The 27,806-nt window shown below is 45.1% G+C and overlaps 3 protein-coding genes across 12 annotated transcripts in view; 1 reads left to right on the top strand and 2 right to left on the bottom strand.

Moving 5' to 3' along the window:
* The window catches only part of KDM3B (lysine demethylase 3B), a 76,561-nt gene extending 57,251 nt beyond the window's left edge, over nucleotides 1–19,310 (bottom strand). For 2 of the 3 annotated variants that reach the window (XR_012037914.1, XM_072841186.1), the window contains exon 1: nucleotides 13,347–13,568. Coding sequence is in view for 2 of the 3 variants with exons in the window: in XM_072841186.1 (XP_072697287.1) it covers nucleotides 13,347–13,553 (207 nt within the window). In the remaining variant the exon portion in view is untranslated. Of the gene's footprint in view, nucleotides 1–13,346; nucleotides 13,569–19,179 lie in introns of those variants that run through there. The other variant, XM_072841187.1, reaches the window with a different exon arrangement.
* On the bottom strand, nucleotides 16,620–27,749 carry FAM53C (family with sequence similarity 53 member C). 2 transcript variants are annotated; one of them, XM_072841203.1, is made up of 5 exons: nucleotides 27,432–27,749; nucleotides 23,850–24,079; nucleotides 23,402–23,459; nucleotides 20,716–21,500; nucleotides 16,620–19,684 (listed from the first exon to the last, which is right to left on the bottom strand). In XM_072841203.1, the coding sequence occupies exons 2-5, from the start codon at nucleotides 23,925–23,927 to the stop codon at nucleotides 19,427–19,429; spliced, it is 1,179 nt and encodes a 392-aa protein (XP_072697304.1). In that variant the 5' UTR covers nucleotides 23,928–24,079; nucleotides 27,432–27,749; the 3' UTR covers nucleotides 16,620–19,426. The 2 variants fall into 2 exon arrangements, with proteins under 2 accessions (XP_072697304.1, XP_072697305.1); XM_072841204.1 differs by lacking the exon at nucleotides 27,432–27,749 and adding an exon at nucleotides 26,977–27,128.
* CDC25C (cell division cycle 25C) overlaps nucleotides 26,393–27,806 on the top strand; it is a 37,743-nt gene continuing 36,329 nt past the window's right edge. For 4 of the 7 annotated variants that reach the window (XM_072841195.1, XM_072841193.1, XM_072841194.1 and 1 more), the window contains exon 1: nucleotides 26,958–27,328. The gene's annotated coding sequence lies outside the window, so the exon portion shown is untranslated. Of the gene's footprint in view, nucleotides 26,503–26,957; nucleotides 27,329–27,525; nucleotides 27,754–27,806 lie in introns of those variants that run through there. The other 3 variants (XM_072841196.1, XM_072841191.1, XM_072841190.1) reach the window with 2 other exon arrangements.

Below are 27,806 nucleotides of genomic sequence, written 5' to 3'. Positions count from 1 at the left end.
AACGACCCTCAACTGGAAAGGAACCCTGAAGTTACCAAGATTTTAAGTAGGAGGAGCACTAAGCATTTCCTATAGAGTGAATACTACATGTGTTGTACATGTATGTCCTATTATTTTTTGTACTATTATTTTTTAAATATGCTGGTGATATAATGAATAAAATTTAAATCCTTTAAAAATGTTACTGAATTCATATCAGCTTTTGTTGGTATACATGTTCTCATCCAGTCAACATACAAAATTTTAGGTACAATTATATGAAATTTCAGGATAGTTATACTTGAAAAGTGTGAAATTACTTCTCAATAGCCTACCATTAGGCTTAATCTCTTCGCAGGCAATATATACTTGTGGATGTAGAGTGCATTGCTGAAACGTTATCCCAGGAATTAAATTCGTTATATAAAGCACTAGTTTTATTATTATAACAAGTAGGCTTCACTTCTACTTAAACACACACACACACACACACACACACACACACACACACACACGGGAAACAAGTCTCAGAAATCGGAAGCACGATTTTTACAGAGAAAGAAAACACTGAACTGGCAAGGTATTTAACATATGAATGGCCTCACTCATATATACATATATGTTCCAAGGGATTAAAACACAACTTCAAATAACTTGCAGACAAATGGGAATCACACTTACACTCACATGCTGACTCAGCACCAAGAAGGGTAGTAGCAGCATAATAAACAGAGGTTGGAGCTTATGTTCCAGGAGGCTTGGATTTGAGTATTAGCTGTATTCTATGAACTGCAAAACCCGATAAATCACTCTTCCCTCCTCAAGCATTGGCTTCCTCCATTGTGATAAGACACATCTATCTCTTACTTTACTCATACACGGGTTATGAAATTTAAATAAAGTAATGGATTCAAAAGTACTTTGGTCATTGCAAAGCACTACTCAGGCAATATTATGCCATAAAATAAAGTATGGGGGAATGTTCAGAGGCAGGAGAGATCATTCAGGAGTGAAGAGGGAATTACATGGGCTGAGGCCAAAAAAAGGTCTCAATCAAGTTCTAAGATGGCCAGGAGCTATACAAGCAGACTGCGGGGGAAGGAGTGGGAGATGACAGTAAAAAAAAACAACAACAACTAGGAGTCAATGTAGACCTGAATACTGGGATAAAAAACTGGGGCTTCATCCAGCTGCCACTGGGCGAGGTGAGCGTGTGTGCACGTGCGTGCGTGCCTACAAGTGCCATTGAAAGGTTTCTAACCGAGGTCAGGATATGAACAGCTCAGTTGGTTTTACGGAAATTCAGCTACCTACCAGTGGATATAAATGGACTGAGTTGGAGGAAAGTAACAGGGATTCTTCCATGACCTAGAGTGGGAGCAGTGAGACTAGGAAAAAAATGACTCGTGCTTGTGAGAATCCATGAATTCTAACACCAAGCTTGATAACTGGCTGGATAGAAGGGTAAAGGAAAACGCAAAAATGGCTTGGGTTTTGAACCTGAGTGGTACCATTACATAACTGGTGTCAGGAGGAGGAGGTGACTAAAAAACACGCAAGACCTTGCTCGGTATTGAAAAGAAGCATAAAGAAAAAAAAAAAAAAGAAAAGAAGCATAAAGCATTAAATGCCCTGGCTGAGGGACACACTCCTGTACTGGGCATCACTCAGAAAACCAGGGATCCCTGGGTGGCGCAGCGGTTTGGCGCCTGCCTTTGGCCCAGGGTGTGATCCTGGAGACCTGGGATCGAATCCCATGTCGGGCTCCCGGTGCATGGAGCCTGCTTCTCCCTCTGCCTATGTCTCTGCCTCTCTCTCTCTCTCTCTCTCTCTGTAGGACTATCATAAATAAATAAAAATTAAAAAAAAAAAAAAAAAGAAATTGTCCCCTTTAAAAAAAAAAAAAAAAAAAAAGAAAACCAGAGGTTGAGGCTCCATGGCTACTGACAACCAGGTACCATGCTGCGGTTCTAGTCCACCAACCACATTAAAAATTGGCCCATGAGTCACAAAATTCTAAGTTATAGCAACACACAAATAAAAGAACAACACTAAAAGGAGTCACTACTACAACTGTAACAATTTTTACTCTTTGTACAAAAGAACTTCAACATTCAAAAAGTTCATATTCAGGAATCCTAGCATCACTTATCTAAACACATCAGGGAAAAATTCAATTAAGAAAGCCACATTTCACTTAATTTAGGGGAAACTGTCTCTCAACTCACCTGGGCAAAGGACACATATGGACTAAAGTGTTTACTTTGACAACAGTGCTATATATTCTGGGATTGTTATACCTAAAAGCTAACAATATGATTTGTTTTAAGAGCAACATGGAGGGGTGCCTGGGTGGCTCAGTCGGTTAAGTGGCTGATTTTTGGTTTTAGCTCAGGTCCTGATTTCAGAGTCCTGAGACTGAGCCCCAGGTAGTGAGATGGAGCTCCGCAGTCAATGCAGAGTCAGCTCTGAATTCTCTCTCTCTCTGCCCCTCCCCACCACACGCGGTCTCTCTCTCCCCAAAACAAGTAAGTCTTTAGAAGTAAAATAAAGAGCAATATGGAATGTGGATATATGTAAAAATGTTGGGATCCCTGGGTGGCGCAGCGGTTTGGCGCCTGCCTTTGGCCCAGGGCGCGGTCCTGGAGACCTGGGATCGAATCCCACGTCGGGCTCCCGGTGCATGGAGCCTGCTTCTCCCTCTGCCTGTGTCTCTGCCTCTCTCTCTCTCACTGTGTGCCTATCATAAATAAATAAAAGTTTAAAAAAAAAATGTAAAAATGTTTTTGGATAAGTGAGGCTTATTTCTGGCCCTAGCGCTATGCTTTACTTCCTAGCTAAAGTAATGGAAAAAGTTAGAACATATGAGGTAAAGAATCATTTCACATCAAAGTACCTAGAACACAAACTTTTAAAATGGTAGTGGCCAGGCCAGAAAACAGGAGGAAAGGATATAAACTAACAAAAATCAATGATTATGGTTGGGTTGAGTCAGAGATGACCAGGGCAGGTTGATCATCTGAACAGAGTAAGACTAAAACAGTTTGAGTTATTTAAAAAGTGTTTTAAAAATTAGGCACATGGGTGACTCAGTTGGTTAAGTGTCTGCCTTGGGCTCAGGTCATGATTCTAGCATCCTGGGATGGAGCCCTGCACCAGACTCCTTACTCAGCATGGGAGTCTGCTTCTCCTTCCTCTCCCTTTCCCTATACCCCCTGCTCGTGCTCTCTCTCTCTCTAATAAATAAAATCTTAAAAAAAAATTCTATTAGAATAGAGGTAGCAAATAGAACTATACAAGCTACAGCAAAAATCAAAGGACTAGGTATAAAATATTTTATTAGTCAAAGAGTTAGTGGTAACACTCTTGCTTTCTATTTCAAAATTCCTTTTAAGTATGTGATATATTTTAGTGACACTAAAATCAAATAAATTATTTGATAAAATCAATTAATTTCTCCTAAGTTTGATAACATCTGATAGTAGTAACCTGAGTCAAATAAGCTTTCATGTTTATTGTGTAATCAGTTTGGATTCTGGTTCCCCCTAAAGCCATGCTTACTACAATTAATAAAATTATTAATTTATTCACTCTCAACAAAAATAGAACACCTCTTATGTTAACATATAGCATTTACTGGGGCCAAGAATATCAAGGTGAATAAAGCCAGCAATTGACAGGAAGGACTCACACCCCAGGTGAGTCAACAGAGAGGTATAGAAATGATTACAAAGCTATGTAATAAGGGCAGTAACAAAGATCTGAACATGCTATATTAGGTCAGAAAAGGCATCTGCCTTGAGAAACTAGAACAATTTCACAGAAGAGGTGGTGGTACCCAAGTTAGGTCTTAAAGGACAACCATTCTGGCAGAGAATAGAGAGAAGACTTTCCAGCAGGTATGAAGAAAAAGAAACATAAAAGCAGAGTGCTTCAGGCTGCATCCACAGCTGTCAGTAAGCAAGCTGTAAGGGCTCTGATTGGCATGTTAATGTATGATACACTGAAATCTGGTGGCAAAGTGTCTTGTTTGGCCAGCAGAGTGGTTTTTTGTTGTTGTTGTTGGTATGTTTTTAACGTGCATCAAACATCTTTAGGCAGTGTCTGCCCTATCCAGTTGCCAATCGCCACTATACCCTTTGGTCTATCACCTAGCTTATTTTATTTTCATAAGCCTGGATATATGTGGGTTTATGTTCCCTGATATAGGCCTTAGGGGAGCCACTGATAGTTTTTCAAGACATGGTAAAATGTTTTATAAAGACAATGCCACACAGGGAAAAAACTTCTCAATGCTCAGTTTAAAACAGAAAATCAAAATAGAATTACAAAGTATTTAATAATTAGATGAATGGCCAAACACACTTTACTCATACTATTTAAGCAGTATTGATAAGTTTTTTTTAAAAAATGAGATACATCTAAAAGACTAACAAGGAAAGACTTCCAGGATATATTATATACAAAAAAACTGGTTGCAGCGGTGACTGGGTGGCTCAGTTGGTTTAGTGTCTGACTTCAGCAGGGTGGTAGTCTAGGGTTCCTGGGATAGAGCTCAGCGTGGGCAGGGAGTCTGTTTGTCCCTGCCCCTCCCCCCAAACTTGTTCTTTTTCTCTCTCCTTCCCTCTCAAATAAATATCTTAAAAAGAAAAAAAAAAAAAGAGCTGGTTGCAGATTTTAGGGGTGGTGGTGGTGAGGGAATAAAAGGGGTAGTAATAGTATTTTAGCCTTAATCAGTAAATGTTCCTCTCTAAAAAAAAATGTACTCATATAATGCTCAAATAATTAAAACTTTTTAAAAGGGAAAGAATTAACTTTGGGAACAGGGTGGAAGATTAAACAAAGCCATGATAACTCAGGAAAGAGATGAAAAAGGATTAACCCCATAAGACTGTAGGAATGGAAAAGGGTATTTGAGAAACTACAGAGATAAAAATAACTGGATATGGTGATGATTGAGAGTAAGGGAAATGGAAAACTAACTCAACTCCCAAGGTCCTAAATTTTCTCTTCCAATTTTCCTACCTACATTCTGTTCAAAAAGGACAACAGGTCCAAAATAGTCACTCGTGCTAAACCCAAGTCCTCAAACCACAACAAAACCCCTCCCAGGAATGGAATCTTAAAGCAGTAAATCTGGAATTACCTGGTCAGTACTAGTGAGGTAATCTGCCTGGTAGACCCCTGGTGTCCCCCAAGAAAAGTAACCTTGTCTGAAACAATCAGCTCTTTGCTAAAATAACTTCCTTGTTCCACCTCCTTCGGCCTTAAGTCTTTCATTTTGCACAGCTCTCTGGAGTTCCTTTCTATCAGCCACAAGGGATGCTGCCTGAGTCAGATACTGTTGAACAAAGCCATTAAGATCCATAAAATTTGCCAGTTGAATTTTTTTTAACAATTCTAAACAAAATATAAACTCTGATTCAAATGATTTTACAAATGATTTCAAATTGTGGGTTATCTTGACAGCTAAGATGGGGAATGATGCATGTTTAGAAGATGGCAATTTTCAAACAAAAAATAATTTTCTCTATATGGTTCCTTTAAAAATTTTTTTTAGTTGTTTATTTATTTATTCATGAGAGACATACAGAGAGAGGCAGAGACCTAGGTCGAGAGAGAAGGAGGCTCCTTGCTGGGGGGGGGGGGGGGGGGGAGGGGAGAAACGACCCTGGACTAGGACCTGACCTGAAGGTAGAGGCTCAACCACTGAGCCACCCAGGTGCCCCTATAGGATTCCTTTGATTAAGAGATAGCTTTCTAACTTAACCTCATTCCCCATCCCCCTTCTAATATCCACAATAAATTAAATGTTAAGTACTTGAGTATCATAGAGATAACCCGAATAAAAACTCAAGCATATACATATATAGTGCTTTTAGGGGCTGTGGAATCACAAAGATCTGGATTTGCATCCCATCTTGCTCCTTTCTTAGCTGTGTAGCCCAGGGCAAGTCACTTTAGCCTCTTTGAGCCTCACTTCCTTTGCCTATAAATAGGGACAATAAGTACCTCAAAGGATTGTCTGAAGATTAAATGAAATAAAAGCATAAAAGGCCTAGCAGACTTTGGGATCCTGATAAACATGCATTTCTTAGGAAACTCACTCTACTGGTCTGATTATAAATTGGTATGATTTTCAAAAAAGAAAAAAATGTTATCTACTAAGAATCTTAAATACATGTACGCTCTGTGTCTCCATAACACTCCTGGCAATAATCCTAGGAAATAACCCTAAATATAGTATAAGCTTTATTCACAAAAATGCTCATCACAGCATTATTGATAGAGCCTCTGAAACAATTTCAATATTCAATGAAAGAGGAATAGTTAAATAAATTCTCCAGCCAATAAAAATAAGATTTTTCTTAGCATTTTATTGTTTTCCTTTCAGTTGTGGGAGCAATACATGTTACCTATAGAAAATAAAAGCACCAGGAAAATTAAAATCACCCATATACAAGAGTTTTCAGTAACACAGGAAAATTGCCACATTAAGTGAAAGAGCAAAACACAAAATTGAAAATACAGTATGAATTCGACTTCTAACAATCCTAAAAAAGAGATTAGATGAATATGTATCAAAATATAAACAGCAGTTTCTAATTGGTTACAGGGGCTACATTTTAAATTATCAAAATATTTTCTTCATTTTGTATCACAGGCATGCATTACCTGAGAATCACAAAAATAAAACATCTAATGCTTCTAATCTAACAAGCTAGGTATAAGTCACAAAAACCAGTGGACATTGGACCTTGGAGTCTCAAGTAAGATTCCAATAATCTCAAGACAAAAAAATTAGTACTGAGTCCCTATCAACAGAAATATGTAACAAAAAATTTAAAGATTATAAACACCTTATTAACAGGAGGCCAGAGTAGAAATTCCATAATAAATCAAATGTGAAAGTTAACATCTAGAATCGGCTTCTAAATATTCTTTTTAAGATATAATAGAGAAAGCCTCTTAAAATAGTAACAGAAAAATGCATGTTCTGTTCTTGATGGAACTTACAATTTAGTAGGGGCAATAAGGTATATATCTTGTTATATATCTATAAGAAAAAAAACTCTGATTAATATTCCAAAAGAGGTATATAACAAAGTACTAAAGGAGCAAAGAAAAAAATAAAAACACGCTGGGCTTTATAGGTGGTAGAACCTAGAATGGACAGGCTTTCTCAACTCCTCATAGGACTTCGATGGTGAACATTAAGAGCAAAGGGAAAAGCCAGAAAGTATTAAGTAAGTGGAAGATCACTGAATCAGGGTTGTCTGCTATAAATATCCTTTTGGTAACACTCAATTTCCCTCATACAATTCTTTGCACACCAAGGATCCTTCTTACCTGTAATTTGGTCTCTAGAGTACACCAGGAGGGGGCTCTGTGCATATCTCTGGATAGGTATATCTCCCATTGTAAATTAATAACCTTATATGCAGATTTACAAATCAGTCTCCAGAGAGTCTGGTGAGAATCAGTTCCCTAGAGCCTGATTACCCCTGTACACACACACAAAAATGGAGTTTTTGCCCTTCCTAAACAGAGAGAGGTCATACTATATGAGTCACTACTGAACCATCAGGCAAGTCTTACCCATCTACAGTACAAGGGTAAAAGACATTCTGGCAGTTGGGTTAGTGGTGTAGGGAGGGCTTAAAAACCACCAACCTGTCAAAGGCAGTGGAAAACTGAGAAGCAGCAACAGGTGTTATGTCCCCCAGGCCTTGTGGAAGCAAAGCCTACAGGAATCAACTCCAGCTGTTGAGAAAATCACTAACAACAGAAAAGGCCACATTACTTACCCACCACTTAGGGGAAGCAAAGTGGAGAACTGAATCAACCATAACAAGTTGGAAATAAGAACTGCACAAGTGAGCACTGAAGGAGGCAATGAGCCCACGGCAGGTGGGGAATTAGTGAAGCAATTCTTAGAAACAAATAGGTAATTAAAAGGAAAGATCTGATTGTGTTGTAAAGGAAGAGGATGCTGGATGGACAAAATGACCAGAGTATGTGATCACTGGTGGATATACTGCACAGCTCTAAAATAATGCAAACACAAAGTAAGAGACAATTAACAATTTAACAATTATACACATATAAGACAAACCTAAAAAAAAAAAAAAAAAAAAAAAAGAGAGGGCAGCCCCGGTGGCTCAGCATTTAGCACCGCCTTCAGCCCAGGGTGTGATCCTGGAGATCCAGGATCGAGTCCCACGTCGGGTTCCCTTCGTGGAGCCTGCTCCCTCTGCTTGTGTCTCTGCCTCTCTCTCTCTCTCTCTCTCTCTCTCTCTCTCTGTGTCTCTCATGAATAAATATAAAGTCTTAAAAAAAAAAAAAAAAGATTGTCTCTCTCCCTCTGTCCCTCTTTCTCTAAAAAAATAAATAAATAAATAAATTTTTAAAAATGAACAAGCAGAATGCAAACACAAAGTAAGAGACAACTGTTAACAATTACACACATCCACACAAGACGAACTTTTAAAACAATGAACATCTAAGTGCCGGGAAAACTTAAAGATGGCTCAATGTCTCAAAAACAGACCTCCTGCTCAGAGTATTAAGTTGAAAAGTGCAGTTAGAAGGGCTCACACTTAAACATTATATATTCATTTGTACAGTCTCACTTTCATTTAATGTTCTCTACACCATACAGTGACCCACAAAACCATATTCTACTTACTTTAATAAAGAACTTATCATGTATCATGCAGATCTTTATTGAACTTGTGGAATTATAAGAAAAGGACACTTAAGGATAATCATTAAAATCCATAACTCCCATTTCAATTAGGGCTGAAGTTTTAGGTTTGTGTGAGATTGTGCACTGGAAACATGGTCCTGTCCTGGACCTGATTATAATCATTACATTACCCAGAAACAAACTAGAGAGGTATTTTAAAGTCCACCTAACCTGAGACAAGGAGGAAAGGTTGGAGGAGGACGTTAAAAAGTAAGGCAGATACAGATATGCTTTCATTCTTCTTGGAAGACTCCCAGATAGAAGAATCATGGTACTAGCCTGGACACTGCTACAATTATTACATTATCTGGAATCAAAGGAAAGGAGTACTTTACAGTGTACCTTTCCACCAGATAGAGATGCAAGATTAAGGGATAAAAAAATAAGGCAGATATGCTTTCACTCCTCTTCCAAGTTCTAGATAGCTGTGATAGCTACGATACACATTCAAAACAAATCAATGCTACTAAAAGCATCATTTAATTCTAAGAAACAGCAAGAAAAGGGCAGTTTACTGAATAAAATTGGTGCTGCCACAATTGGCAAGTTACCTCACATGCCATTTACAAAAATATTTCAGGTGGATCAAAGATCTAAAGGTAAAAACAAAGAAAAACTGAACAACCTTTTTACAGGCTCAAGATGGGGGAGCTATCCCCAAGCAAGTAACCCGGAAGCCATTAAAGAAAAGTCCAAGAGATCTGATGATATCAACATTTTGTTTTACTCTATAAACAACTTATAAAGTCAAAAGACAAAGGAGAGAAAATAAATGCAATACACTTGTGAAGTAAAGGGGGTCATATACTGAAAATGCATAGAACTTATACAAAGTGATAAGACAACAACCATTTTCAAATGAGCAAGATAGGCAGTTAACTCATTAAAAAATATAAACAGCAAATTGACAAAGAAAAAGACTAGGAGTCATGAAAATGATGTATTATTTTTCATCCATCAGATTGCCAAAAATGACAAAGACTGATGACACCAATGATGGCAAAGGTGAAGGGAAACCAGCACTGCTGGTGGGAGTATGAAATTCTATCATCTTATTGGAAAACAACCTGGCATTACCTAATAAAAGATGTATATACTCCTGTAACTCCTAACCCACTTCTGGATGTCTAAACTATAGAAATAAAACCATGATTACACAAGATATATGCACAAGTTTACTGACCACAGCATTATTTGTAGTGCCAAATTTTTTTTCCAATAACTTGAATGTCCAGCCTAAGGAGGAATGATTGAACAAATGATGGTACATCATCCATTCTATGAAATATAATGTAGTCACTTCAAAGGATGAGTAAGATCTATAGGTATTGATGCCCATTGTATAACGTTAAATGGAACTAGAGGGGTACCTGGCTGTCTCAGTCAGTAAAGCCTGCAACTCTTGATCTCGGGGTCTTAAGTTTGAGCCCCACATTGGATATAGAAATTACTTTAAAAAAAAAAAAAAAAGTCCTTACTTAAAAAAAGAGGCCGGGAGAAAGAGGATGCAGATATTGTGCAATGTGATACCATTTGCCAAAAAAAAAAAAAAAAAAGGGCAACTCTTTGTATATGGATGAATGTTTTTATATTTTTTGTACTAGTATTAAGAAAGATAAGCAAAGCCTCCTTTTTCAACTGGAAGCCTGTGAAAGAAAGATTGTTGGCTTTTTCTGTATATGCTTTTGGTTATTTGACATTTCACAAAATAGTTTTGCTTTTTAACCAAAAAAAGGAAGGAAAACCCATGTTTGTTTGTTTTTTTTTTTTTTGGTCTGTTTGTTTTATCTACCACACCTACATATATGAAGGTCCCAAGGTCTCTGCAACTCATATGGACCAATAATGATTCAGAACACAAAGAGGACAGCCTTACCAGTCTGAAATGAAAGCATAAAAATCCATTAAACTAATATTGCAGCAAGACTGTTTTCTTTTTCAACAGGCCTATTTTGAAATACAAATTAAGCTACTATTCCACAGCGTGGGGGAGGGGGGAGAGGTTTTTTTTTTCCTATTACGTCTAAAAATCTCAGCAGTTATCTGTCAGCATGTTTGATGAAAATGCCCACTATCAAACCGTTATCAACCAAAACTCCCAATCAACAGGATCCTGACTTTTCTTTTTTCGTATTTCATCTTAAGGAAATACATGGCTTTGGTATTGTTTTCCAGAAAAGGGTTCACTAAATGGAGCAGGGCTACATTTTGAAAGATTTCAGGATCAAAAAGTATTTAGAAAGAGGGTATTAATGGAGCCTAAAACTGAAAAGTGTTTTCAATCACTTCAAAAACTCATTCATCCAACCTCAATTACTCAACCTTAACAGGGGGCGCCCTGCTATGCATTACTCAAAACCAAGCATGCCTGAAAACATCTTAAACTAACTGAATGAAAATCTGCCCAATCACAGGCCAGCTGCTTGAAAACTCCACCCTTGAGTACAGGAAGAACACTTTTGATTGGAAGACGGTTGTGTTTACTACGGTGTGTGGTGCAAATTGGTAAGGCCCACATGTCTGGGGTCCAAAGAAAATCTCTTTAATGAAAAGGAAAAACAAACGGCCAGTTCTCATCCTAGACTAGTCATTGTCATTAATAGAACCTCTACATAGCAACTGCAATTCTTGAGCAATTTTGCAAACTGGTGAAAAATTCTAAAAGTTCTGAGTTTTGTTATGGTTGTTTTCTCATCCACGTACCTTGATATACACACAGGACAAGCCTGTTTATTCTCAAAACCCTAATCTGCCTTTGCTTCTGTATGTATACAGCTCCACGCAGGATCTCAACACAGATCTAATGTGCACTTTGCTTTAACTTCCAAGTATCACGGCAACTTTTTTCACTTGGTTTGAGAAACCAATTCAATGAGCCCAGTGGCAAAATGATTCAGTATGTAGCTTAGTAGGTGTCCAGCATTATAGTAAGCTTCAAAAACCTCTGCCCTTAGGGAGCCCAGCAAACAACAAAGTGAATGGGTAGCCATTTCAGGTGCAGAGCTCATTAGCAATTCATCTGATGGAGGAAACAACTAGAATATAAAATTTCAACTGAAAAGCTAGGGCAGGCTAGGCCTTAAGTCCAAGTATACATGGAACAGTGGATCTTCATTATGATTTGCAATTAGCAGGGGTAAATTTTTGGATCTGAGACAAGATGCTTCTCCCCCACCCCAACCTAGAAAGCAGTCTTTTAAAGAAAGGAGGAATTTAAATCCAAATCCCCTCCTTAATCATCGTCCTCATCCCCTTATATTCGTGGCATCTTTTTACAAATTCGCCCCACTGAAGCCTCTAAATGGCCAAGCAGCCTTTTCTTATTTAGCGTGGAGAAAGATAAAAAAATGTGAACTCAAGTAGCCAAGGCAAAGACTACGCCAGCCGCAAGCCAAAAAACCTATAAAGCTTGCGTTTAAGGGGGAGGGGGAGAAGCCTAACACCACTAATCAATAGGTAGAAAAATGATAATCAGAAACCTACAATATTAGTACCAAATCTCAGAAAATCATTCCAATTGCAAAAATAGCAAATAACACATCTGCAGGAGCAAGTTCATCACGAAAATTTACCTTCTGCCTGCTGATGATTACATTCCAAAGGAATCTCCCTATTTTCGGTCTTATCTTAAACAGAGAAGCTAGGGCCGCTATGAGAATGAGGAACTAGGAGAGGCTGGCCAAAGCTCAAAGACAGTATTCTGCGGCCACATTAACAAAAATAACACAACATGACACCAAAAACTAGTTAAGTTCTATTTTACGAACAACTTTAATCACAAAATGCACCAAGGCAAGCATTCAAATCGCCGAGCTCCAACACAAAGTTTCAAAACAAAACCTCTCCCAGGGCTGAGGGAGTAGCCGAGCTGGGAGCAAAAAAAAAAAAAAAAAAAAAAAAAAAAAAAAAGGCACACCACCTAGCAGCCCCATTCGGCTGCTAAGACGCATCTCAAACTTATCGACAACAGCCACAACTGCAGCCCCTGTCACCCAGAAGCTCAAAGAGAAAGGAGCCCCGAGAGCGTCCCGAGAGGTGGCCTTTCTGGAGACCGCCAGGCCGAGTCAGGCTCAGACAAGGAGGAAGTAACTGCCAGATAAAAAAGCCCAGAGCCGCTCCGACTGCAGCCTCCGTGCTTCCCACAATTGCCCACATTCCCGCCCCACTCGGGGCTCCGGGAGGAGCGAACAGGGCGCAGGTTTCCAGGGAGGCTGGGACTACAGGTCCGCGTCTTTCGGGAGGCAGCGACGGCACCAGCCCAACTCTGAGCGGCCCCGGAGCCCAGGGTGCGGGAGCCCGCGCCCCAGGCGTGCTCGGCGGGGGGCGGGAGGGGGTAGCGCCGAGAAAGGGGTCGCTCCGGAGGCGGGGCCTCCCGGCGGAGGCAGCAGCTCCCGGCGCCCTGGCCGCCCCCCGGGGGAAACCGGGGCGCGCACCCCGACGCGGAAGCCATGCCGGCCAGAGCTCGGGGTGCGGAGGAGCCGGTGGGGGGCGCTAAGGAGACCTGGGGGCGCGGAACTGGGTCACCCCCACCCCACCGCCCCCTCACAAAGGCCCCCGGGGAGGCCGCCCGCAGGCCCCGCAGCCCCGGCCTCAAGTGCCCGCCTCGGCCGCCACTCACCGCCAGGTCCTGGGGCACCGCCCCGCTCATGGCCCGCACCGTGCCGGCCCGCCAGGCCCGAGTGCGCAGCGCAGGCCCCGGATCTCCGCCCGCCGCCGCCGCCGCCGCCGCCGCCGCCGCGGGGACCGAGGCCGAGGCCGAGGCCGCGGTATCCGCGAACAGAAGCAGCAGCCGCTTGCCCACCGGGGAGGCCGCCGCGTCCGCCATCGCCAGGGCCGGCCAGACCCGCGCTCCCGCCCGCCGCCTCCCACCACCTCTGCCGCTGAGCGCCCGATCCGCCCGCAAGGCCTCCCTCCGCACCACCCGCGGCCGCGGCTCCCCCCCACCCCCCCCAACAGCCACCACCAACCACCGGCGCCGCGCAGCGCCCCCCGTGGCCGGGAGCGGAGCCGCAGCCCGGGCCCCGCACAGCGCCCCCCGCGCTCCGGAGCGGGCCGGCAGCTCCGGGCCCCTCGCGGCGCTCCGCCCCAACCTCCCCGGGGCCTGCAGTGCCCCCTGCGGCAGGGAGGGGAATTGCAGCCTAGGCCGGGGTGGGGAAGTGGGCGGCTCCTTCAGTCTTCGTGGCACCATCCCTGGCCCGAGCCGCGTCCTGGGGGTGCCCTATGTGAAGAGGCTTCAGCTTACCCGCCTCGGACACCAAAGACTTTTACTGGGGTGGGGGTGGGGGGCTTGAGGGGCAAGGTACCTAGAGTTGGTGTTTGAGCCAAACAGTTAGCGCCCCGATACCTAGTGATTTCCCATCCTGAAAATATGCCGTACCATTCCTTTTAGAAAACCCATCCCCCCTCGGTCCATCTTTTTTCTCACTAGCCCGTAACGTAGTACCATCCTATTCTATACCACCAGTATTTCATAGGTTCCTTTCCAAATGACCAATTGACCAATGTGCTGCATCCAATGGATGTTATAATACCATCCTTTTCACTGGGTGAAGGCCCATGTGCTTCCAACATCCTGGTATTTGGACTTAAACCCATGGAACTTCTTGCCTTTCCAAGTTGACCAATGTTACTAAGTACGGGTGTTTCTCAGTTAAACTTTGAGGGGAATTGGAAAGAGACCAGCAAAATTATCTTCTCTGGTTCAACAGCACTTCATCTTACCGTGGAAGTAGTGGGAGTGGGGGCAGAGAAAGCCCCACCTCTCCGGTCTGTAATACAGGTGTGGGAGATTGATAACTCCTGATAGAAAAGGGGCTGTAGAGAAGGGGAGATAACGAAATTTTGGCCTAGATGGTCTTGCACACCAGGTACTGGGAAACCTCAATCATTAACATTGGTGGTATCAGACTACCACAGGCTGCAGGGTCTTATGGATGCAGAATGAGTATATATGGAAGTAGTACAAACCAGAAAGACAAAGGGTCTAGAAATAATCCCTGGTTGTTGTCCTAAAAGTGACCATTTCTTTCAATGACCTCCCCTACAGACAGAGCAGCAGCTGGTTCTTTCTAGAAGACTTATATGTCTACATGGGTATCTCCTGCCCATACCTTTTCTCTACCCTTGACCTATTTTTCTTGTAGCAAAGGTCAGGAGTTTCAAGGGGGAGCAGGCAGCAGCTGCTGACTTTAGAAAAAGTAGGAAACCTCTAGGGAAGTCATTCTAGAACCCTCTTGAGCACCAAGGAAACATTTCCTTGGATTTTCTTCTCTCCCTATTCCTTGGAACATCCGTCCATCTATAAGCCAAACAGGCCTAAATCCCAATGCTTTCCTGGGCCAAGAGACATCCCTTAAAGCACATGGCCCACAAACAATAGTCGGTAAAAGGAGAACAAGGGTGAATTCTTAAGACCTGGCTGCCTTGCAGGTTTTCTACCAAAATTCACTGTTGGGATTTTCTCCTGTATGGAGCTCTAATTACTGCCCCAGTGTTCTAAAGCTTACTTATCAGCACCAGAGACAGAAATGTGCCTAAGTTCAGGGACAGAAAGGCAAAGATGAGAAATTCATTCAACAAATAGGATAGGCACTTTTCACATACCAGTAACTTTTCAACATGCTGGGGACCCAACAATGAACAAAACCCTTGTCCTCATGGAGTTTACATTCTTTCCTATCCTACCAGGACTTGAGGAACAGAAGAGGAAATCTCACTTTGCCTCACAGAAAATAAACAGTAAAAATCTAACAACAGCAACAAAATGAACGTAAAGGAAAAAAAGGAAAGTCATTTTAGATGGTTTAAACTTTATGCCTGCTTAAACAGTAGGTGAAATAAAACAGCAAGTTTTAAAGAAAGAAAAAACTCCTAACACTGAGCCCTCTTTAACCACATGCCAAAGCCCCATCCTCCTCAAAGCCCTTCCTTTGTTTTGGGGGCAGGTGGCAACCCCCACTCTTTCTGGAGTGTATTTTCATCCCCTAAAGGTTCCTGCTCTAGGTTATCAAGCCAATCCTGTCCTCCTGCACATTTCATGGGTATTCAATGATGAATGCCACAAATTTCAAGCAGGAAACTGGGACGGAGGCTAAGCAACTTGACTCTTCTTGTGCCTGGCAAGTCAGGACCCCAACTGGTAAAGAAAGGCTATGCCTTCGGGACAGAGGCTCCCGCCTGGATCTCTAAGCAAATCAGTTACACCCACACAAACTGGAAGAATGCGAACATAGGAAAAAGGGTGGAATAGCAACGTCTAACGAGAGTGAACCACACAGCTTCCCTGAACACAAACATCCCAAATTGAAGCATTATGGAAAATACCAACTTCTAGGGCAAAAGAGAAGCTCTGCTGTTAGGATAATTTTCCAAAAGCAGTATTTTTAGAATGGAGAAATTGCCGAGGTCTTTGGAATCTGAATTCTGATGACTAAATCTCCATCTCTCCAGGGTATAAGATGTGAAAACTCTTAAAAAAAGAAAAAGATTCCCAGTCAAGTCTCTCAGCCTTCTTTCCCCCACTTCCTAAAGCCCACAGACCAATCTAGACAAGTTCCTAACTGGACCATGAAACACTTCCCAGGGAGCTAGAATGTATAAATACTTGACTTCAACTTGCTGGAAGAATGACCAGAGGGAAGAGGAGATAGGTACCAGGGAAATAAAGACCAAATCAGACTGCCAGAAATAACCAAGGCCTTAACACAAGCCTGGGCCACAGGATATGACTGCAGTGGCTTCAAAGGGCCTAGGGACCAAGACACTGCCCTGGAAGGGGTGAAGGCCCAGCCATGCACTAGAGGAAAGAGCTGTTAGACTTAGATGGCCTTCTCCCTGCTTACTCCTTGCCTTTCTTTGTGGAGAAGGGAAGAAGACACTGTAGTACACAAGATTGCTTGGGAAAATGAATTATTCTAATAAAACTTTATTTTTTCAAACACAGCCACAGAGGCAGGACCTCATGTTTAACACACACAGACTTATGGATTTTTTTTTTTAATATAAAACAAAGTTTACGAAAAAATTTTTTTTCCACTTTTTGTATTTGTAATCCCATTAGCACAGGGACTTTGGCAGCAGGTGGGAGTGAAGGGCAGCTGGAGCTGCCACTGGGCAGTCACCGGGCACAGGAGGAGAGCACCAGCCTGGGAGTGGCTTCACTCACACACGCAGGAATACTCACCTACTGGTCAGCCACACCACACACACAACACAGATGCAGATGTCTACCCAGCGTCAACCACAGCCCTGTAAAGGTGTGCTCCACTCTGGGTAAGCCCAATAGGTGAAAATCCAAATAGTTAAAACAGCTAAAGTAGAGGGAGGTTGCTTGCTTTACAAAAGAAGCAATCACACAGGCTGCTTTTAAATGGTCAGCAGTCCAAAAGCATCGCAAAATAGCATTTGGCTTACACAGAACTGTTGGAACAGATCCACTGTGTAAAGCAAAATGAACCACTTCTTAAAAAGGCCTGTCCCAGGGTCATGGGCGCTTAGATTGGGAAGCAGGATGACAGTTTCAACTAATTTAACTTTCCAGATCTTACAGTGATAGAATTCAAATAGACTCTCTGTAGACCCTCTCCCCTAAGGATCGCACCCCTAGGGCTTTGGGGAAGCCAGGGTAGAGGCAGAATTACTGCCCTTACTTCTTCAGCTTGGAGCTTGCAGAGACCGCACTGGTCTTGCCAGTGGCCTACTGGAAGCTGGCATGGCCAATATGCAGCAGAGAGCCCAGGGATAAGGATGCCCCAGGAGAAAAAGAAGCTGGCATCAGGGAAATTATGGCCTAAAGAAGGAGAAGAGCCAAGGGAGGGATGAAACCAAGGATGGGCACCTCCTGGGCTCACAGATTCCCTGGATTCTCCAGAGAGCCTCTCTCAGGCCTCTACAGACCTGGGAGCTCACTGGTAATACATGGTAACGAGCAGAGGAGGAAAGCCCCGGAAGGGTAGAACCTCTAGAGCCAGAGGCTCAAGAAGAAATGGCCACCTCCTCTGGAGTGGAAGTGAGGAGACTGCAGGCTTGGTGACACTCCTATCTGACATGTGGGAAACCAAGAAAATGACAGGTTCAATTCCAGGAGGAAGAAAACATGTGGACTTTGGTCTTCTTCCCTAACATGAGAAACTGGATCCTAAGACACCCTGGAGGATCGATGAGAATGCCCTTCCTCCAATAAACAGGAAGGGCGGGTCCAATTCAGTTGTGCAGCGTCTAACCAAAGCTGGACAAAGCCTCACAAGCTACTTGGCAGCCACGTCAGTATGTATCTCCACTGGTGCCAGTCCTACCAAGGGTCCGGCAGCCATTAAACCCATCATTGCAGCCACCGGGACCTGCTGCCCCGGCTCAAGTTACGGGTGAGAAACAAACAAAAAGGAAATTCAACCCAACAACAAACTCCCAGCTGCTTCTCGTAGCCTTTGCTTTACACATCCTCAGCCAACCCTCACTGAGCCCCAACCTCACTGATGTCTCTCAGGTCCAATTAGAGGCAAATAAACATTTCCTGGCAGGAATGGAAGACAAGCAAACTGGTAAAAGCTGACATCCTCTTCCTCTTTCTCAAGCAAGTCAGAAAAGAGGTTAGACCTGGATCTTCTAACAACAGGTTTCCTAAAGTCTGCTTCCAAAGGGCAGTGCTGGGATGAGCTTACCCATGCTTACTTGACAAAGTAAGTCAACTTGACTGCCAATTCTGCTGCAGGTGGGCCTCAGATGATAAGGACCAATACAGAGCCTCCCCTCCATGTTCTTGACCCTTGAAATTCAGACAGTGAGGGGGAAAATGTCCCATCAATAGAGAGGGAAAGAGAAAGATGGACCCCTCTAACTCTGCCTCAGTTGCCGACATGCACTTACATCTACTTAAGAGACAAAGGCTGTATATAGCCTAGGCAATCTGATGAGGAAAAAAGGCCAGCTCAGAATCAATGTAAAGAGCCTTCTCCAGTCCTAATATTAGATCTGTCTAGGGGAGGGGATGGGCCTAAGAAAAAGACCATTAGCTGAGGTCACAGCTCTTAAAGACCCTGCCATACCCCAAAAGAGAATCCTCTGCAGAGCCAGTGGTGCTTATGGATTATAAGCCTGGTTCCAGAGCTACTTAGAAAAAAAGAAAAACTTGGTGCTATCCTCTTGACTCCTTGAGTAAGCCTGCTGTCCTGTGAAAATTCAAGATCCTGGGGGTATCATGATGCTCTGCTGTTAAGGAGCAACTGCCTTCCTTCCCTAAGGCTACGCAAACACACCTTTCCCCAAGTATACTCCCATGCACGCACACACTCTCACACAATTTCTCCGAGGAGGCTGAATGAACCCCCCACCCTGGCCAAATTCTAAGACACAAGTGCCCTTTGAAGCAAAGGGGCTAGTGAAATTCCCCGAGCTGGGGTCAGCAGACCCCTTCCTTCCCTGCCCACTGCTTTCTCGGTGGCAGGGATACTCACACTCAGGGCCGCCATGGGAAGGGTCTGCTCTGGGGCTGTCCCTCCCGCCACCAGCTCCGTTAATCTTGTCCCGGCCAGTCTCTTGGCATGGTCGAGCTTCCTGGAGCAAGAAGATTTCAGGCTGCCCTGAGTCGGAGCCCTCCACTCACCCCCATTCCCAGGCTGGGCCCCTGGCCTTGGGGCCTCGACACTTGTTAGTAGCCAGAGAGAGTCAGTCTGTGTGGCCCCAGGAAGTAGCCTCTCAGTTTTAGTTCTCCTCAATTAGATTCAAGTCCAGGTCCCCAAAGTCCTGCTGGCACAGTGTCCGCTTGCTCAGTGCCTGCCGCCCCCACCGCACGGCCCCCTCCTCCTCCTCTTCGCTTTCACTCAGCACCTGGGAGGAACCCCCAACGGGGCTGCAGGAAGCAGAGAGGTGCGGGGGGCTACAGGCCATGAACCACGGTGGAGAGATGCTGCTGCCTTCCCGGGCTGCTTCTTGGAGACAGAGACCTCCTGAGTATGGTTTCTGTCAAACAAACAACAAAGTTAAGAATGCAAAAAAAAAAAAAAAAAAAAAAAAAAGATACCAACTTCCACAGAACCCTGGCCCAAGCTGGATTTCCAAGTGTCCTTCCTGGTTACCCTTGCAGGCAGGAGTTGTAGGCTTTAGGGTGAGGTATGTGAACTCCCAGATAACATTTGGAAAATTTTTAATTTTTCCAAATTCTTTGAGGAAATAGCTCATAATTTCTATCACATTCAAAATTAGGAGCTCATTTATAAGCTTCATGTGGGCAGAACATTTTCTGTATGTTTTACAATACTGTGAGTGCCTAGTCACAACCTGGTACATGGCAGGTATTCAGTAACATTTGCTGACTCGTTGGAGGAATGACACGATGAATAAGCAGGTAGATTCTCAAAGAGGTTTGTGACCCAGGAGACTAGAAGGAAGAATATGAAGAGTCGGCAAGTGCATACAACAGCCGTATTCACACTGGGAAGTCAAAATGTGTTTGCTGTACATGAATGATGCAGCAACCCATTCTGCGAAGCCCTCACAGACCCAGGGGAAGCTGTGAAGGACAAGTGGCAAACGAGCCCTGAGGTCAAGAAGGGGCAGGGCACTAATGATGGGACTTGTATTGCTTATGCATCCTCAGAGTGCAAGGAAAGTGCCCTTGGCAGAACAATTGGGAATCCCTGTTGGAAGATTTAACATGGGTCTCATCTCAATTTCTTTAGAACCCCCAGGCCCAAGGAGTGACACAGGACATGAGACCTTGAGTACTAAATTGGGTATAGTCCTGGGCAACTAGGACGGTAAATCACCCTGGTGAAAGCTCAGTCAGTTAACGTTATACTCTTGATCTGAGCTCAGGCCTTGATCTTAGGGTCCTGAGTTCAAGCCCTGTGTTGCCTACTCAAACTTAAAAAAAAAATTTTTTTAAATTAGAAAGGAACCTGCCAGTTGTACATGGAGCTCGAGGATGGCTCTCCGTGAAAATGCAAGTCTCCCTCCTCCCAACCAAGCTTCCCTAGTTCTGCTGGTCCCACCTGATTCATCTTGTCAAAGTCCAAAGAAGGCCGCAGCCGCCGGGGGTCCTCCTCATGGCGCCGCTTGACTCCAGCTTTGCGGGCATCCAGATCACAGGGCTGTGAGCGGCTTCGGGGAAGATTGCGGAGGCCTCGAGGTCGCCAGGGCAGCTCTGGGGAGGATGCAGGGGAGCTCCGGGCAGAGGGCAAGAAGCGGCTTGCCTGAGGGCCCAGGCTGGGTGACAGGGAGAAGCGGCGCTGGGGTGGGCAAGGTGACAGGGACTCAGCATCACTCTCCCAGGAGCCACTTTGGGGGGAGGTGGCACAGGGTCGAGAGGAATCTTGGGCCAGAGCCAGGCTGAAGAAAGGGGGACTGTAGGGTCTGTGGGCTGGGGCACATTGAGAAGAGGCACTGGGAGCTTGGAGGAACCTGAGGCTGGAGACCCGCTTTGGGGGGCTCTGGTGAGGCACCTGCGGCCCACCCCCTCCACCACTGCCCCGGTGCTTGATGGGAGTCCACAGCTTGGAGGGGGCAGGCCGCCACACCGGCTGCCAGCGAGACAGGTCCACGGGCACTGAGAGTGAGCGGCAGTGCCTCTTGGATGGAGGGGCAGGGGGCACAGGAAGCTTCTCTGGGTCTGGGGGCTCAGGGCTTAGGACTTGGGAGAGGGGCTGCTCCTGTGGGGAACTTCCTGGGCTGGGTGGTCTGAGGTGCAGGCTCAAGCCTGAGGGGTGGTAGCTGAGGTTGAGGCTGTCCTGGAACTCAGCACAGGAACAGTGGGGCAGGCCCCTCCAGGAAGCACCTTCTGGAAAGCATTCATAGTAAAATAGTATTAATGATAGCATTTTTTTTTTTAAGATTTCATTTATTCATGACAAACACAGAGAGATAGAGAGAGGCAGAGACACAGGCAGAGGGAGAAGCAGGCTCCCTGCGGGGAGTCTGATGCTGGACTTGATCCCGGGACCCCGGTATCACAACCTGAGCAGAAGGCAGATGCTCAACCGCTGAGTCACCCAGGCATCCCCCCCCCTTTTTTTTTTTTTTTTTTTTTTTTTTAAGATTCATAGCTAGCTATTTTTAAGGGCTCACTATGTGCCACACAACGTAATGAACACTTTATGTGATGTTCCTCAAAAACTCATAAGGTAGGTACTATTATCCCCATTTCACAGATGACAGAGGTCCAGTAACTTATCCAAAGTCATATAGAAATGAAATGACCAGGGCACGTAGATGGCTCAGTGGTTGAACGTTTGCCTTCAGCTCAGATCGTGATCCCGGGGTCCTGGATTGAGTCCCACATCGGGCTCCCTGCATGGAGCCCGCTTCTCCTCTGCCTGTGTCTCTGCCTCTGTGTGTCTCTCATGAATAAATAAAATCTTAAAACAAAAAAAAAAAAAAAAAAAAGAAAGAAAAGAAAAAAAGGAATGAAATGGTCAAAGGAAGATTCAAACTCAGGTTTGTCTGATGCTAAGGGTAGGGCTCTTCACCACTAGATGATACTGCCTTCATTCTGAGAAGCCAGCTGAAATTCAAAAGTGTCCTATATTGCCTGTCACTCCCTCTCAAAGGTAGATGAATTCAGAGAAGCAAATGCATGTGTGCCCTGCTCTTTCCTATCTCCACCTAACCCTACTCTGCTCCCCTACCCACTAACCCCTCAAGTTGGGAAAGCAGGCCCACGCTCTTCTTCCTTGGTCTCTCCCCTTCCAAAATAGGAGTTAGGGCTGTCAAGGAGTAAGAGGTAATCAAGCATGTAAAAGATCATTTTTATTCCTCAAGAGTGTAAATAGGGTAGGGAAGGCCTTTGACAGTAGAACCTGTGATTGGGAGACCTTGAGACTATCCATGTTCCTTTGTGTCTGGCCACCCACAAAGAAATACTGAAATTAACACACTGACATGCAGAGATCTTCTAGCTCTATTATAGTTAAGTTAAAAAAAAAAAAAAAAGCACAAATAATATATATAGTATGCAACCTTTTACAGAAATAAAAAAAACACACTTATGTTTGCTTCTATTTCTATTAAAAAACTCTAGTTGGATAGACAAAGTAATAACAAGAGCTGCTTTTAAGGAGGTGGTGGGAGATGGATGGAGAAAGGAAACTTTTCTCACTATAAACTTATTATTTCATATTTTTTTTATTTTTTTTTTAATTTTTATTTATTTATGATAGTCACAGAGAGAGAGAGAGAGGCAGAGACACAGGCAGAGGGAGAAGCAGGCTCCATGAACCGGGAGCCTGATGTGGGATTTGATCCCGGGTCTCCAGGATCGCGCCCTGGGCCAAAGGCAGGCGCCAAACCGCTGCGCCACCCAGGGATCCCTAAACTTATTATTTCAAAAAAAATTTTTTTTATTTCAAAAATTTTGAACTACATGAGCATACTACTTATTTTTTTAAAAAATCAGATTATGGGAGGAGACAAAATATATAAACAAATAAATAAAATCAGATTATAAAAGTCCTATCAAGGCTTGAGTAAGAGCCAACTAAACAAGTAACTCCCATGCTGGGGTGGTAAAATGGAGGAGACAAGTGACAACCTTAGCAGGTAACCCCAGCAAGAAAGCCATGGAGGTAGGCTGGCTAGCCAGGGTCACTGGAAACCAGCGCAAGAAAAATGAGGATGGAGGTATGTACACGCGTGAGCGCATACGTGCACACACACGCGCACGCACACACACAGATGTCTTACCAGACACAAGCTGGAAGGGGTTCCCACAGCCGGAGAGGTCTGCATGATCAGGCAGGGGCTAAGGGAAAGATAACACCCATAATGAGTCAGGCTCAGGACACAGATTTCCAGGAAGCCCTCCACGGCTCACCCCTGGAGTCTATGGGTTATAGGGACGGGAGGAACTCCTAGTGATCTCTTCTCCTTGTCTTCCCAAAGTTAGTGAGTAAAATAATCCACATCTCCCAACATCTCAAACCCTTCTCCACCCCAGTTTTGGTGTCCCTTCTCTACCAGTGGAAAAGTACCTGCCCCCTTCCTTTTGGGCTGGGTTTGAGCCTTTACTGGGCTTTTCCAGTACAAGTACAATGACTCATATGACACAGGACATGGGTAGAGTAGTAGCAACAAACAGCCTCAGAAAAAAGGGGGAGGGGGTTGTAGAGAAGCAGGAAGACTGGTCTTTTACCAGACTGATGCTGAAGCGTGTGCATTTCAGCTCATCCAGAGTCTGTTTCTGTAGCTGCTCAGTGATCAGGGTTATCATGATTCTCCCCAGGATCTGACTTGCACACTTTGGAGCAAATGATGGATGTCTTCCCTGTCGTTCTTCCAGACCTCACTCGTGGGCCGTCTTCTGCCACTGCAGCACCATCCTAGCACCATTGGGACTTCCCTCTCCAGTCATGCCTGCTGAGTCTGCCAATTACAGAGGGACCAGCCCCAAGTGATATTAGAGATGTACCTGGCCCAAAGGTAGAAAATGCATGGCACACATACCACAGCATCCCTATGCCAGGCCTCTGGCAGACATCATTAATTGATCACAGCTCTTTCCTACTAAGCCTAAACACAGCCTTGGAAACATCCTGAACTTGACACTTTAGTTAACCAGTAAAACGAACTAGAGTAAGCAAGCAAGTTGAGACCTAATTGCCACCCCTAACCTGGTTCATGCTGGGCTTTGCCTACCCAGAGTACCAGCACCACTTAAAAAACAGCTCAAGTGAGAGAGGGATATCCAAATGGTTACTTTCATCCTGATTCCCCCAATACTTTATCTTCCAATCAGAATCAGAGAGGTAACCATTTCCCTAAACTACATTAAAAGGAACAGGGAACAGCAAGGAGAACTGGTTGTAGGAATGACTTTCTGCTTCAGATCAATCAGAGTAAACAAGGTTTTATGTTCTCCCTAAGCTTCAGTGTTTGATATATTATTGTTTTCCAACAGATACTGTAAATATTCTCTCTAAAAGGGTTAAGAAGATAGAGAAATGGTACCAGGATTTTTCCAATTACATTTCAACTCTATACATGTTAAAAACACCAACTGTATGACTTCATTCAACTAAGTTTTTAGCCTGATCTTACTCAAAGACCATGGATTCAATTAATCAAGGCTCCTTCCCATGGTCAAGTTCAGTATAAGCAAACTAATTCCATCAGAGAACAGGCTTCAAGCCCACACAATTGCCTGAGGGGCCTTGCTCAATGGAGGAGGGGAGGATAACCTAGTGTTTCCATATGGTTCCGCCTATTCCCAGAAATGACCAGCAGGCAGACAGCTCATCAGAAGGTGTATGTAGCATTCTCCAGTAGATATAACAAACATTCAAGAAATCTACGTCTTGTGTTAATTTGCTGGGACAGTTCTGGGAAATCACTGGAGTTTTCTTGGCCTTAGTTAACCTACATGTAAAATGGGCAGAATAAATGTCTTAATGTGTCATGGGTACAATATAATGTGAAATATCAAAGTGTAAAAAGCATACCATCTAACCTGCACAAATCAGGAGTCCACATAGACTGTTTCTCAAACTCTCCTGTTTGTTGCTCTACACAGCCTAAGAATGCCACATGTGATAATATCATTAATCTGAAGAGGACAATTGGGTTTATCTATTTGGCTGGATGCCAACCTCCCTCACCTGAACACCCAGGGAAGCCCCAAACAGCTCTTCTGTGACCTTGGAGGTAGAGTACTTTCTACTTTTGCAAAAAGAGGGAATCATCTCTACCCCGTTCCACCTTGGAGAGAAGTAAGTAAAGAAAAGCAAAGAACTACGTGTTGATGTATCTGCAGTTTTTTGGAAGCTGTGGGAGAAATCAACCATCATTACAGTTAACTATCATTTTCATGCATAATTATTATTACCACCCTCAAAGAAGTTCTAGCTTCCTGAGAGCTCCCTTCAGCGGCTTCCCCTATGATCTTGTGGGAAAAGCTAAAGCTTATATCACATTGCTCTTGGTTTCTTAACTCTGCCCCCAAAAGATCAACTAGAGAGGGACCCTAACTGCAGGCTTTTACCCCAGAGATCCCAGGCCTCAGGCTCACCAGCCATGAAGAGCAGGGAGTGAAGCAAAGTCTTTCAAGCTTTTCATGAGGCATTTGGCCAAACAGCAAACTCCCAGCCCTCTCTGGGATCAAGTGAAGAGAGTGATTTTGTGTTTTTCTGCATTTTAATTGTTGGGATGTGGCCACACACGGCGGTAATTGGAACAATGCAACTACCACCACGCAACTGATACTCTCAGCCTGAGTTTCCTAAAACAGGCCAGGCTGAGAGGGGGAACAGAACGGAAGCCATAAGGAATCAAACCAGGACACAAAAGAAGGCAAACCAGCTCCGCGAGGGGCCTCCTCTTTCTCAGGCAGGCATAGAAAAAAGTGTAAGAAACCCTCTCTTGCCGCCTTCCTTCCCCTTCCATTTTGTGTATCTGAGGGGCAGAGACAGCCCTGAATGTTCACTAAACAAGTTAAAACTTCTCAGCTTAACAACTGGCACAGGGCTCAGCCCTTCACAGAGCAGCAGGCCGCTAGGCCCTCCCTACGACCCCACCAGGCCCAACTCTCAATCCAGGCTTTCCCTCCACCAACAGCCCCCTAAAATAAAGACTGGACCCCCACCCCATCTACTATTGGATGGTAGTAACCCCTGACGTTGGGGTTTCAGGGATGCTAAGGTTGTGCTGAAACCTGGAGAACCCAGGATCAAATCAAGCCAAGAGGGAGGAGAGTCACAAATCCCCTGGGGACCCTCCCCCCAGGTCCCAGCCCCACACCTCTGGGGGACACTAAAGAAAAACATGAGGGAGGCAGGGAGGTACATGAACAGGTAAGTGGGGAACTGACTGCTCTTCCTCCATATGGCTCTGGCGGGGATAGGGGTGACAAGTGGGGAGCACCCCTCCCCCCACCCCGATGAAGAAGCAAAAGGCTAGGCCCCCCTCCAGTCTTCAACCTCTCCCTCGGTTGCCCTGCCTGTCCCCGCGGGGTGGGGCATGGGGCGTCCGCTAGCCCCTAGGGGGGCACCAGGGCTCGCTCAGGGGGGCTGTCTTTCGCCTCTTCCCAATCAGCTTCCATCATCTGGCCGCGGGAAGCGAACTCAGGACGCAGGAGATGGAAAGGGTCTGGGACTTAGCACTCCACCAACCCCTCCCCCACCGGGTCCCGTGCTCTCCCCGCGGAGGCGTCCAGAGAGGCCGTGCCGCGCGCGCCGCCGGGCTGGGGGAAGGGAAAGAGGGAAGGAGGGAGGGACAGTCGAGGTGCCCGCCCCGAGGCCCCAGCGCCACCTGCCCTCGCCACCTACCGCGGCTCCTCCAGCTCCCTGGGCCGCGGCCGGAGCAGCTCTGAGCGCTCCGTTCGCCCCACGGTGCCCTTAAAAGGCGCCGGCGCGAACCAACGGGCCCCGAAGGAGAGTGGGGGAATCGCTCTGGTTCGCAGAATCGCCCTGAACCGCCCGGGGAGGCTCGAACCCCGCGTCGCTTCTCTCCCAAAATCTTTTTTGGAAAGTGCTGTCGGGAATGAGCCAAGCTCTTTGATTTAGGGATGAAGGTGGCTTCTTCACTATCGAGTCACCCCCTCCAAAATATTGCTGAAGGTGGACGGACCCAGTTGGCGGCACAGCTCCAAACCCGCGGGGGAGACCGTGTCGGACGAAGGTAAACAAAGCGATTCTCCTCGCCCTCCATTCCAACATTGGCCCTAGTACGGCCCCCTACCCGGTTCGGGCCGCGTAACAGAAATAGCCAGAGTTGCTCTTACCTGCTCTCTCCTCCCGCCCTCTACGGGCACCTCTCAGAAGGAATCCCCCTTCCGCCAGCAGAGGACCGGCCCGCGGCGTGAAGACTTCTGGGAAATGTAGTCCAAGAGCCGATCAGGGCCTGCTCTGAGTCCCGGGAGCCCCTCTTCCAGCTGCCGGATACCCTCCAACCTTATAAACCCAGGACTTGTAACGGTTGCGGGGCCGTTCCCAATTGATTCTGTAATTAGCCCTCACCCAAAACACTTTGTAAAGCTGAAAAGGGCCCAGGGCTGCTCACTCCTCCTCCTTCCTCTACGCACCCCCACCCCCCAGCAGGATGAGGTAATGGGGTTGTGATTATGACATCATAGGCGGTTCAGTTGCTTGCGGGGGTG

This window comes from Canis lupus, chromosome 10 (genome assembly GCF_048164855.1).
Source record: "Canis lupus baileyi chromosome 10, mCanLup2.hap1, whole genome shotgun sequence".
Taxonomy (NCBI): domain Eukaryota; kingdom Metazoa; phylum Chordata; class Mammalia; order Carnivora; family Canidae; genus Canis; species Canis lupus.
This window is presented reverse-complemented; position numbering and strand designations above follow the sequence as displayed.